General features: G+C 41.7%; 1 protein-coding gene across 1 annotated transcript; it reads left to right on the forward strand.

Annotated features, from left to right (window-relative positions):
* The first annotated feature begins 404 nt into the window (after positions 1–404).
* On the forward strand, positions 405–1,358 carry LOC145050947 (cyclin-dependent kinase F-4-like). Its single transcript, XM_078999112.1, has 2 exons — positions 405–561; positions 652–1,358. Exons 1-2 carry the CDS (start codon positions 405–407, stop codon positions 1,356–1,358), a joined length of 864 nt encoding a protein of 287 aa, XP_078855238.1.
* Positions 1,359–13,595: the final 12,237 nt, after the last annotated feature.

The raw sequence follows: 13,595 nt of genomic DNA on the forward strand, positions 1-13,595 counted from the left end.
TATTATGGATTTTGTTAATTTAAAATTTCAGTTTTGTTTTGTTAAAATATGTAAATATTTATCCGATTAGGCAAGTATATATGTATTTATGGAAATGTCTAGATCGAAGAGAAGCCGTGGAGCCAAAGTAAATCAAATCGATCCTAAACTAACTACAAGTACTCCTTAAACCCAGAAACCTTCCATATATATATGAAAATCTCTCGATATATCAGTAGCCAGCAGTCAGTATAAATAATACCCTACTTTCACATTCACTAAGCACTGCCGATCCAATACTCCCTTTCTTTTTCTTCGTTCTTCTGTATACCTTATATATCTTGAGCCCCTTCCTCGATTTTTGTGTTTCATCAGTTCTTGTTCCTCGTTTGTGTGTGTTCGTGAAAAAGAAAGTGACATACACAATGGAACAGTACAAAATAATCAAGGAAATTGGGCGTGGATCATATGGGGTTGTCTACGCAGCATTGAATAAACTAACCGGTGAAGTGGTTGCGGTCAAGAAACTGAACATGAAGTATCCCTCGGTGGAAGAATGCGCAAATCTGATAGAAGTCAAGGCACTGCGGAAGATGAATCATCCCAATATCGTACACCTCAAGGGAGTCTTCAAAGTAAACCACATCATGTACTTGGTGTTCGAATACATGCAATGCAGTCTCTTCCAACTTATGAGAGTCAAGACTTTCTCGGAAGATGAGATTAAGAACTTGTGCTTCCAAATCTTTCAAGGTCTTGCGTACATGCATGGCAACGGCTACTTTCATCGTGACATGAAACCAGACAACCTTCTTCTTTCCAAGAATGTCATAAAGATTGCTGATCTTGGTCAAGCTCGAGAGACAGATGGGGAACCTCCATACACCGATTATGTCACAACACGCTGGTATCGTGCCCCTGAGGTTTTTCTCCGTTCTTCTGTGTATGATGCTGCAGTTGATATGTGGGCAATGGGTGCAATCATGGCGGAGCTCTTCATCCATCGGCCACTGTTTATAGGTGATAGTGGAGGAGAAGTATTGTATAAGATCTGCCGTGTGATCGGAAGTCCAACAGAAAGCAAATGGAGTGAGGGACTTCAACTTGCACGTAATATGAATTATCGTTTCCCAGATCATCCTGGTATGCCTCTTGCGTCACTGTTACCATCTGCAAGCAGCGAAGCATTGTGTCTGATTGCTACACTTCTTTCCTGGAATCCATGCATGAGGCCCACAGCTATGGAGGCACTTGAGCATCCTTTCTTCGACAGCTGTCACCATGTTACACCAGCCATCCATCTCAACCAGGACCTACCATGGAAACGGGCGTTGTTGAAGCAGACAAGAAGTTCGAAGAGTTGCGCGCAATTGGTTTGAGAAGAAGTGGATCCGATAGAAGACCTGATCATCATATGCTCTAAAAACATTTCATTTGATTTGTGAGGTGGGAGAAGTAGTTTGTTTTTGGCTCAAAAGTAGAAGCATGCACAATTTTAGTATTCATCTACTGGATTTATTTTTTTTGTTTAATTAATGATAAAAGATAGTTGTTGGTTAAAAGCTTTACGTGCAAATTGCAATTATTAAAATTTTTGAATCGCTAGTCATTTTTCAGGGGATCATATTTAAGATATCACTCTAGCTATATTTAAATGATAATACATTCTACTTTGGTTGTCAAAATGATCATCAAATGCAAATGAGAACATAAATTATATTTTATAAAAGACTAGGTGTTATACCCATGTATTACACGAGTTTATTAAAAAGACCAAAAGTAACGATGTGAGCAAAAAGATATCATTCACGTAAGTTTTGGTAACCAGAATTCCACAAAGTCGATGTTCATAAAAAAAAACTAAATAATGAGAGTTTGTGACCTTTGGTAAACCACATGGACTATTTATGTAATTTAATCTTAATTAATCTATATTAATAAAATTAATTAATACGAATTCACAAATGGAATGAACTATCTATGTTAATATACATATACATTAATTAATATATTAATAGAAAGAAGAATTTACAAATAAAAAAATACTATATACATTAATTAGTATATTTATAAAATTAATTAATATGATGTAATATTTAATAGGTAGAATTTGAATAAAAAAGAAAAAAAAAACTATAAAAATGACAAGTAGGTATTAAATAGTTCAAAAAAATTTAGAAAATGACATTAAAATGAAAGCGAAGATGATATGTAGAAAAATCATTCTTATTTATTATGGTAGATTTCAAGTTATATGTGAATTTAGGAGTGGATAATACATAGGTTGCAATGTCACATCCAACAATTAATTGTCACTTGCCAACCTGCAATGTTATTAGTATTTCAAACTTCTCATATCATTGCAACACAAATACTATTTCAAAAGTGTTCCCAAACACATCATCAACCATTTTATACTTTTGCTAAAAAAAATATTATATGAAATTAATAAAAACTCATTAATATAACACTAAAAAGAAATATAGAGAGAGTGGTGTGGCTAGAACCACTACAAGAGGTGTGAACTGCAGACACTACCCTACCCAACGATGTTCTTGTCAGGCGTTAATGCTCCACACTGGTGAATTGAAAAAGCCTAGTTATTTATCTTCAGAGACAGTATCCGATTTAGCATTTAGTGGCAAAACCCCCTCCCGGGCGATCTTCTTATACGGACTTTCTATCCCGTAAATAATATATGACTTCTCGGCAAAGACCTGAATATTCTTGAGTATGCTAAAAAAAATTTCTTTATTTCTGGTGGAATTTTGATCAAAGCCGATGATCGTAAGCTATGTCCTCCATCACGATCTCGAATGAAACTATCCATGGAATCGTGCGCCGTGTGAAACATAGGTCATCGCCGTACAAAGCTGCTACCTACCTTGGAAGGTCAGCGGAAAGAGCTAGAACAATGGGAAAAGAGCTGGGAGTTCGGCTAAGGGAAGTGGGGAAGGGAATGAGTTCAAATCCTACAGAGCGTGATTCGGATCTTCTTCGATCGAATTCGGTTGAAGCACTAACTGGAACGGCAATCTAAATTTGACCTCCTGGATATTAAAGAAAGGATTCCCTAGTCCAGGCCTTAACCATATCCTAGCATTCTTAAATCTAGCTTTCAAACAGAATTTCGGGACGAAATTCCCTCTAACGGGGGGATGATGTCACAACTGTAAATTTTGAGCCATGTAATCTATATATTCAAGTTAATATGAATCAAAAACTTCAATCAAATACATTATGCTAGTACTACAAATAGTCATCAAACAATTGGAAACCCTAGAAGTCCTTGTTAAGTCCATTTTGGATTAGGACTCCCCTATTGGATCCAAATGGACCAATAAGCTTCCAATTAGACTATCATGGGCTTAGAACTCTAATTGGACTCTAAGTGGACCCATATTTATTTATTTCAACATTTTAGGTCATGAATGAAATGGATTAAGAGCCTTGATACATGAATAACCTAAAACTAGTTCAAGAAAAACATAAAAATCCTACTACACTCCTTTAGACTTAAAACACACCCTAATTAACACTAATATTGGGCTTAGGAGCAAAAAGCCCAAAAATTTCCTTTTCCTTCCATGTTTTCGGCCCACATCAAGCCCAAGAGGAGGGTTTGACTTTCCCATGCCACCTCATTATTGTCCAAAGGATATCCATGCAATATTTCCCATTCCTCCATGCACATCACCTCAAATATCACTTCTCTTCTCTCCTCTCTCTCACTCTCGGCCATACACACATACACACACCAAAAATATCTCAACTCTCTCTAGATTCACTCAAGAACACTCCCTTCTTCCCCCTCCAAAATCTCGAAAAATAGGAAGCATTCAAGGAAGTTCTTCCACAAAAATCATCATCTAAGGTAAGATTATGCATAGATCTATGGTTTAAATTCTTTTGTTATCAAAATCCTTTCCTAATCTATGCAAAAATCATGATCTTGCACCCTAGAACCATCTCAAAACTCGAGATCTTCATCAAAGGGAGCCAAGGCCAAAAACACTTCATTTTCCTTCCATTTTTCCTTGCAAAACCGAACCAACACCCCAAGGTGAGCTTCATACCCCCTATTTTCTGTTTTTATGAGTTTTGTGGGGGGGGAATACAAGTGAAAGTGTAGATCTATATGTGTTTTGTATGCCTTGTATGATTTCCATGCTTATATGTATGCTTTTATGTGTTTTAATGTTGGATCTAGCCATAAAACCCCTCAAAACCGAGATATAACTTATGTTTTATGATTTTAGCTTCAAATATATTTCTACATATAAAGTGTTACAAGAAAAATAGCTAAGTGGTTAGCAACAATTTTCTTTAAGCTAAAAACACAAATTTTGGGCCAAAAATGTGAAAAATACAAAATTAAGGGCCCAAATTGACATTTCACAGATTCTGATGGATGAAGTGTGCCAAAACAGTTTCCATAAAACCATTTCTGGAATTACACTTAATTAGAGGACTAAAAACATGAATTTCAAGCTTAATGGGCTAAAAATGAAAATTTCGGCCCAATGAGGCCCATTATGCGAATTTTTCTGTTTTGGAGGGCCAAAACTGTAACTTTCTGTAAAACAGTGGACTATAAGTGTTCCAAATCCTTTTCAAAGGTTTAAAATGCTTTCCAAATTTAAAAAGGACCAAAGTTGCAAAAGTTTCACAATTTGGGCCAAAATTGTCAAAGTTGCGAAAAGAAGGGGCTAAAACCGAGAAAATTGCATTTTCAGGGACTTAAACTGTTTTCTATGAAAAATATGCTGAAAAATATTAATTTCAATAATTTTTGGTGTTAAAATGTCAAGAAAAATAGTTTAAGGACCAAACCGGGAAGTATTTAATAAAAAGGGTTGAAAATGTAAATTTTACAAATAATGAGGGGCTGAAAACAGGAATATTTCAAGGCTAGTTCAATATACACAATTTGATTAAATAATGGCATCGCGGCTATCGACGAAATACAATACACTACAATACCAAAAGTCGTTGTTAAACGAATTGGTTCGGTCTCGAACCAATAAAATCCGAAACTACTAACACTACGACACTATGACACTACGACACTACGATTCATACAACTAACGATTTGGAATTCACTATACATACGAGTGTGCACAGACGTCTACGCACCATCTTTGGGCCCCAAAAGTGTAAAATCTTGTTCGTTGAGCCTAGCTAGCCCAATGACCTGATCTTAAGGCCCGAAGACATTTTTTACGGTGTGTTGGGTTTTACCGATCCGACACAACGTAAATAGACTTTCAATGGCTTGTATACCACCGGTCCCCAAGGGTCCTTTGGTATTGCTAGTAAAGTCTACATTTCATGCGAGGCGGGTCGGGGACCCCTCGTACATTTTTATCCCCAACCGGCTAAAGGAGTTACCGGGGTCTTCGTGACCTCTTTCTCTTCGGATGTGGGACTACACCTAGTCAGGGCGATTGGATAACGCGATTAGTACTGACGACGCCTTCGGGTTCGTTAGTATAACTATAAACTGGGCGTTTGTGTAACGCGGGTTTGTAGTAAATAATCCTGCTCGAGAACCTTCCAACGTCGCCTGGGACTGACACTATACGCTATGCAATGGTTTCAATGTAACATCACGTAATTCAAGGAACTAGGAGAACATCGGGTTTTCCTAGGGTTTTCAATACGTACAGATTTGAAATGCATACATTTTAAATGAACATTTTTTTTTACAAGTATAGAAACAAACAAGCATACCTATGGATCTTCACAAACGTTTTCAAAAGCTTTTCTTTTCAGAAAATATAGGATTTTCTGGTGGTTTTTCAAACAATACAAACATTCGATTTCAAACACTACTTATGAACTCACCAACATTTCATATGTTGACGTTTTTCAAAATACTTGTATTCTCAGGGAACCAGTGAATCAAGGGAAATCATATTCAGTGACGGTTGCAGTTTATTTTTGTATGAATTGAACAAATTAATTTTTGGGGAATGTAATGTTTAAACAATGTATGATATGTAAACGCTACTGGTTGTACTATGTTAATGAATGGTGGCGAAAGTTGTTATGTTTCATATATATTCAATGTTATGGTATTCAATTGAGTCACGACAGCCCCCGGACGTTTCCGCCGTCTGGTTCGGGGGTGTGACAGGTTGGTATCAGAGCTTTGTTTATAGTGAACTAGCATGTCGAGCCATACATTGATATGCAACTATAAACCAAAAAGAGGGACTAACATAACTCTGAACAAAACAAGTAAATAAAACACACTTGCTTGCATTAGGAATAAAGATCCAACGCTAAATCAAACACAATAACACTGGTATCTCGGTTAATTCGGGACTGTTCTTAGTGATACCAAGGAGTGAATGTAGCCTGATCAACTACATTCTCTCCAAGGTAAAATTAACACACGTCTTGATGAGATCGGGATAGCCAGGGAACCTAACACTATACCTTTTATCACCCAAAAAGAGAATGTTTGCTTAGTATGTATGATAGACATAGCATCCTAGGATAATGTAGCATATTTACGTACTCGCGCAGACAACATGGCTGGCTTTCATCACCCGGGAGACCCCTACTTCCCTAATCAGGGAAACAACGGGTGGCTAGAGGAGGAGGAGGAGCCTGAAGAAGAACCTGAGGAGGACCCCGAAGAGGAATCTGACGGGGAACCGGAGGCAGGAGTCGAGGGCGAGCCGGTCGAACCCGAAGAAGACGAAGAACCTTTCGAAGAGGAGCTCGATGACAGCGAAGGGGGTGATTCGGACGCAGAGTCCGAGGTCATCGACCCCCCTTACCCGATCAGGGTGCCTGCTTATCGTGTGGGACCCACTGGACCTACCCCTCCTTGGGGCATTGATCTTTGGAGATGGAGCAGACATCAGGGACAGCGACCCCCGTTTGGCATGTCACGTGAGTTCTTTGACTTGAGGGACGGAGGACCGGCCGACCGAGCTCTACCAGTCATGGTGAGACGACTACGGGACACCGGCGACCTTGCTCAGGGCACTGCTGATCAAGTACGCCAGTTGTGGACTAGAGTCGAGCGTGCGGAGCAGGAGACGCGTGACGTCCTCCGGGAGTTTCACATGAGGCAGGTAAGGTGGGAATCTCGACTTCAGGACGCAGAACGCCTAGTGGCTCGTCTTCAGGGAGCATCCACATCTTCGGCACCACCTCCTGACGCAGCTCATCGCGGTTAGGGATAGACTTATCATAGTAGGTTACTAGGAACTATGTTATGTACTCCGGCTCTATGTTTAAGTGACTACACTACTCATGGAGCCGTTATGCTGTCTGATTAGTATCACATATGTATGCTCCTACGAGCAAATTTTCTTGTATTAAATGCGGATAATAATATTAATAGACTTTTGTGTGTTATGTTATGATATTACCAGTTGTTATGTGTTGAGACATTATGATTGTATGCCCGATGGTAGTAATGTTTAGGTTCGCATCATACACCTAGTTAGTAGGATCACAACCTCACAGAAACCACGTACACTCAACATCTTTCTGTTTCATGACAGAAAGATGCCTCGCCCAGCTACTCGCGGAAATCCTGAACCAATCCCGCCCGAAGTCGACTCCACTGCTTTCCAGGCAGCCGTGTCCGCTGCAGTCACAGCAGCTATGGCACAACTTCACCGAGGGAACAACGGAGGAGGTAACGGGCAAGGATCTGGAAGTTCGAACCAAGGGACGAACCAAGGACCCACTAAAACGTGCACCTACAAGGATTTTGCGAACGCTAAACCCCGAACTTTCAACGGCACTGGAGGAGTGATCGCCCTAAAGCGATGGATCGAGAAGGTAGAATCGGTATTCGAGATATGCGAGTGCCCCGAGCAGATGAAGGTGAAGTTCGCGGCCTGCACTTTCATGGACCAAGCACTCACTTGGTGGAATGGTCACGTAGAAGCTATGACACTCCCTGTCGCCAACTCTATTCCCTGGGCAGAAATGAAAGAGATGTTGACGGCTGAGTACTGCCCCCGAGGCGAAATACAGAAGATGGAGCAGGAACTATGGAATCTCACGGTGCAGAATGGGAACATCGATGCTTACATATCGAGATTCAGCGAACTATCTCTGTTGTGCCCGGGTATGATCACATCAGAGGGAAAGAAGATTGAACGATTCATTTGGGGACTGACATCCCCCATTCAAGGGAATGTGATAGCTGCGAACCCTGAAACTTTTGACAGTGCGAAGAGATTGGCAAAGAGGCTGTACGATCATAACAACAAAAGAGGTGAGAAACCAATAGAGACTGAGAAGAAAAAGGAGGGTGATGGCAGGAGAGGGAAGAACCCCAAGAGGAAGGGGCGTCAGGGCCCCGAGACCTCTAAAAGGCAGCAAACGGTGGCAGTTCACGCTGTCACTGCGCCGGTTCCAGTCACCCCACATGCTCCAGCCTCAGCTGCTTCCAATACTTCAAGACCCTATTCCGGTAATGCTCCCAAGTGCAATAAGTGCAGTTTCCATCACCATGGAGAATGTAAGGAGTTCCATTGCACCAGTTGCAACCGAAGGGGACACACTGCAAAGTTCTGCAGGACTTATCCTTCTCAGAACCAGAGTCAGGGAAACAACCAGAACAACAACAACAACCACCGCAATACCAACAACACCAATGCCGGCGGCAACAACGCAGGGCCTAGCCACACCTGTTTCGGGTGTGGAAGGACGGGACATTTCCGTCGAGACTGCCCTAACAACAACAACAACTCAGGAAACAGAGGAGCAGGAAGAATGCTGACTATGGGTCAGAGTGATGCACTTCAGGACCCCGCAGTTGTGACCGGTACGTTCCTCCTAAACCACACTTATGCATGCATCTTATTTGATACCGGAGCGGAGCGAAGTTTCGTAAGCGAGAAGTTTAAACATTTATTAAAACAACAACCCCAGAAGCTAAATGAAACCTATACGGTGGAAATGGCCAATGGGAAGACCGAATCCACTAGGGAAATCTACACTGGATGTACCCTAACCCTTAACCAACACGTCTTACGAATAGATCTGATGCCAGTATCAATTAGGAGTTTCGATGTGATTATCGGCATGGATTGGTTAAGCCCCCACCATGCTGAGATTATGTGCCATGAGAAGGCCGTTCGCCTTCGTCTCCCGAATCACGAAACCCTAGTAATTTACGGAGACAAACCTAGCACGAATCTTCGTCTTATCTCGTGCATCAAGGCACAAAAACATCTGCGAAAGAACAACTTAGCGTTCTTGGCCCACATAGTGGACAAGGCCAAAGAAGAAATTAACATCCAAGACATTCCGGTAGCGTGTGAATTCCCGGACGTGTTTCCTGAAGATCTTCCGGGAGTACCCCCAGAGAGACAGGTTGAGTTCCGAATCGACCTCGTTCCAGGAGCAACTCCTCTCGCTAAATCACCATATAGATTGGCACCTGCTGAAATGCAGGAATTGTCCAGCCAACTCAGTGAACTTCTGGACAAGGGATTTATCCGACCTAGCTACTCGCCATGGGGAGCTCCGGTGCTCTTTGTCAAAAAGAAGGACGGATCTTTCAGAATGTGCATCGATTACAGAGAGTTGAATAAACTCACTGTTAAAAACCGCTACCCACTCCCACGAATCGATGATCTATTCGACCAGCTCCAAGGAGCTAGCTATTTTTCTAAAATAGATCTACGGTCCGGATACCATCAACTCAAGGTCCGAGAAGAAGATATTCCTAAAACCGCTTTCCGAACCCGCTATGGACATTATGAATTCGTCGTAATGCCCTTCGGTCTAACAAATGCACCCGCCGCATTTATGGACCTAATGAACCGAATCTGTCGACCGTTCTTGGACAACTTCGTCATTGTGTTTATCGATGACATCCTCGTCTATTCTCGAAGCAAAGAGGAGCATGGCCAACATCTCCGACAAATCTTAGAGACTCTGCGAACGGAAAAGTTGTACGCCAAACTCTCCAAGTGTGAGTTCTGGCTTCGGAGTGTGAATTTCCTAGGCCACGTGGTTAGCCGAGACGGAATTCATGTGGACCCCTCTAAAGTCAAAGCTGTGGAAGGATGGACAACTCCGACTACGCCCACAGAAATTCGTCAGTTCTTAGGCCTAGCAGGCTACTATAGGAGATTCATCCAAAACTTCTCTAAAATCGCCAAGCCACTTACCTTGCTTACGCAAAAGAGTGTGCCATTCAAGTGGACAGACCGACAAGAGATTGCGTTTCGAGCCTTGAAGCAAGCTCTTTGTAGCGCTCCTGTACTATCTCTACCCGAAGGAACGGAAGATTTTGTAGTTTACTGTGACGCGTCAAATCAAGGCTTAGGTTGCGTTCTCATGCAACGTGGAAGAGTGATAGCATATGCGTCCCGTCAACTAAAGACGCACGAAGTAAATTACACAACCCATGACCTAGAACTGGGAGCCGTGGTCTTCGCCCTAAAAATTTGGAGGCACTACCTGTACGGTACAAAGTGCACCATCTTCACAGACCACAAGAGCCTCCAGCACATCTTGAATCAGAAGGAGCTGAACATGAGACAACGAAGATGGGTGGAGTTGTTAAACGACTACGAATGTGAGATCAAGTACCATCCAGGCAAGGCCAACGTGGTAGCTGACGCATTAAGTCGGAAGGAGTACACAAATCGCCGTACGAAAACGCACTCGATAACCATTCAGTCTCATCTGACCGCTCAAATTGCATCAGTCCAGGCAGAGGCTATGAAAGCGGAAAATAGAACTAGCGAGGCATTACGCGGAATGGAGAAGAACCTGGAAGTCAAAGAGAATGGGGTATACTACTTCATGAACCGTATTTGGGTTCCAAAAATCGGAGGATTCAGGGAGACCGTTATGAAGGAAGCCCATAAGACACGATACTCCATTCATCCTGGTTCGGACAAGATGTATTTGGACATTAAGCAGCACTATTGGTGGCCTAACATGAAGGCGGAAATCGCAACTTATGTTAGTAAGTGCCTTACGTGTGCCAAAGTGAAAGTGGAGTACCAGAAACCTTCCGGATTGTTACAGCAACCGGCAATCCCTGAGTGGAAATGGGAGGGGATTTCTATGGACTTCGTGACCAAGCTGCCCAAGACGTCGGACGGATTGGACACCATATGGGTAATAATCGACCGACTGACGAAATCTGCCCATTTCCTGCTGATCAAAGAGTCCTACAAGATGGAGAGGCTGACGCGTTTGTACCTACGAGAGATTGTAAGACTTCATGGAGTGCCAAAATCTATCATCTCGGATAGGGACAGTAGGTTCACGTCACGCTTTTGGCAGTCGCTCCACAAGGCCATGGGAACTCATCTTGATATGAGCACCGCGTATCACCCACAAACGGACGGTCAAAGCGAACGAACCATTCAGACGCTTGAAGACATGCTTCGTGCATGTGTGATAGACTTCGGAAAGTCTTGGGATACCCACCTACCGTTGATCGAGTTTTCATATAACAATAGTTATCATTCGAGCATTAAGGTGGCCCCTTTCGAAGCACTGTACGGGCGTAAATGTAGATCACCGTTATGTTGGGCTGAAGTAGGTGACACCCAGCTAGCAAGAACACATACGTCAAACAGGGCATTAACGGGACCGGAAATCATTCGCGAGACCACAGAAAAGATTGTCCAGATCAAAGCTCGATTACAAGCATCGCGTGACCGGCAAAAGAGCTACGCTGATAAACGGCGAAAGCCCTTAGAATTCCAGGTCGGTGATCGAGTATTATTGAAGGTCTCACCCTGGAAAGGGGTTATACGTTTCGGAAAACGGGGAAAGCTGAACCCGCGATACATTGGACCTTTCGAAATCATCGCCCGAATAGGCCCGGTAGCATACAGACTACAACTACCCGCGGAGCTAAACGGTGTACACCCCATGTTTCATGTCTCTAATCTGAAAAAGTGCCTATCAGATGAAACCCTTGTCATTCCTCTTGACGAAATCGAAATTAATGAGAATCTCCTGTTCGTCGAAGAACCAATCGAAATCATGGACAGGGAGGTGAAGCGTACTAAGCAGAGTCGCATCCCGATCGTGAAGGTACGGTGGAACGCAAAGCGTGGGCCAGAATTCACATGGGAACGCGAAGATCAAATGAAGCAGAAGTACCCTCACCTATTCTAGCATTCTTAAATCTAGCTTTCAAACAGAATTTCGGGACGAAATTCCCTCTAACGGGGGGATGATGTCACAACTGTAAATTTTGAGCCATGTAATCTATATATTCAAGTTAATATGAATCAAAAACTTCAATCAAATACATTATGCTAGTACTACAAATAGTCATCAAACAATTGGAAACCCTAGAAGTCCTTGTTAAGTCCATTTTGGATTAGGACTCCCCTATTGGATCCAAATGGACCAATAAGCTTCCAATTAGACTATCATGGGCTTAGAACTCTAATTGGACTCTAAGTGGACCCATATTTATTTATTTCAACATTTTAGGTCATGAATGAAATGGATTAAGAGCCTTGATACATGAATAACCTAAAACTAGTTCAAGAAAAACATAAAAATCCTACTACACTCCTTTAGACTTAAAACACACCCTAATTAACACTAATATTGGGCTTAGGAGCAAAAAGCCCAAAAATTTCCTTTTCCTTCCATGTTTTCGGCCCACATCAAGCCCAAGAGGAGGGTTTGACTTTCCCATGCCACCTCATTATTGTCCAAAGGATATCCATGCAATATTTCCCATTCCTCCATGCACATCACCTCAAATATCACTTCTCTTCTCTCCTCTCTCTCACTCTCGGCCATACACACATACACACACCAAAAATATCTCAACTCTCTCTAGATTCACTCAAGAACACTCCCTTCTTCCCCCTCCAAAATCTCGAAAAATAGGAAGCATTCAAGGAAGTTCTTCCACAAAAATCATCATCTAAGGTAAGATTATGCATAGATCTATGGTTTAAATTCTTTTGTTATCAAAATCCTTTCCTAATCTATGCAAAAATCATGATCTTGCACCCTAGAACCATCTCAAAACTCGAGATCTTCATCAAAGGGAGCCAAGGCCAAAAACACTTCATTTTCCTTCCATTTTTCCTTGCAAAACCGAACCAACACCCCAAGGTGAGCTTCATACCCCCTATTTTCTGTTTTTATGAGTTTTGTGGGGGGGGAATACAAGTGAAAGTGTAGATCTATATGTGTTTTGTATGCCTTGTATGATTTCCATGCTTATATGTATGCTTTTATGTGTTTTAATGTTGGATCTAGCCATAAAACCCCTCAAAACCGAGATATAACTTATGTTTTATGATTTTAGCTTCAAATATATTTCTACATATAAAGTGTTACAAGAAAAATAGCTAAGTGGTTAGCAACAATTTTCTTTAAGCTAAAAACACAAATTTTGGGCCAAAAATGTGAAAAATACAAAATTAAGGGCCCAAATTGACATTTCACAGATTCTGATGGATGAAGTGTGCCAAAACAGTTTCCATAAAACCATTTCTGGAATTACACTTAATTAGAGGACTAAAAACATGAATTTCAAGCTTAATGGGCTAAAAATGAAAATTTCGGCCCAATGAGGCCCATTATGCGAATTTTTCTGTTTTGGAGGGCCAAAACTGTAACTTTCTGTAAAA

The sequence above is a fragment of the Lactuca serriola genome, chromosome 5, assembly GCF_051521515.1.
Source record: "Lactuca serriola cultivar US96UC23 chromosome 5, Lser_US96UC23_V15, whole genome shotgun sequence".
NCBI lineage: Eukaryota > Viridiplantae > Streptophyta > Magnoliopsida > Asterales > Asteraceae > Lactuca > Lactuca serriola.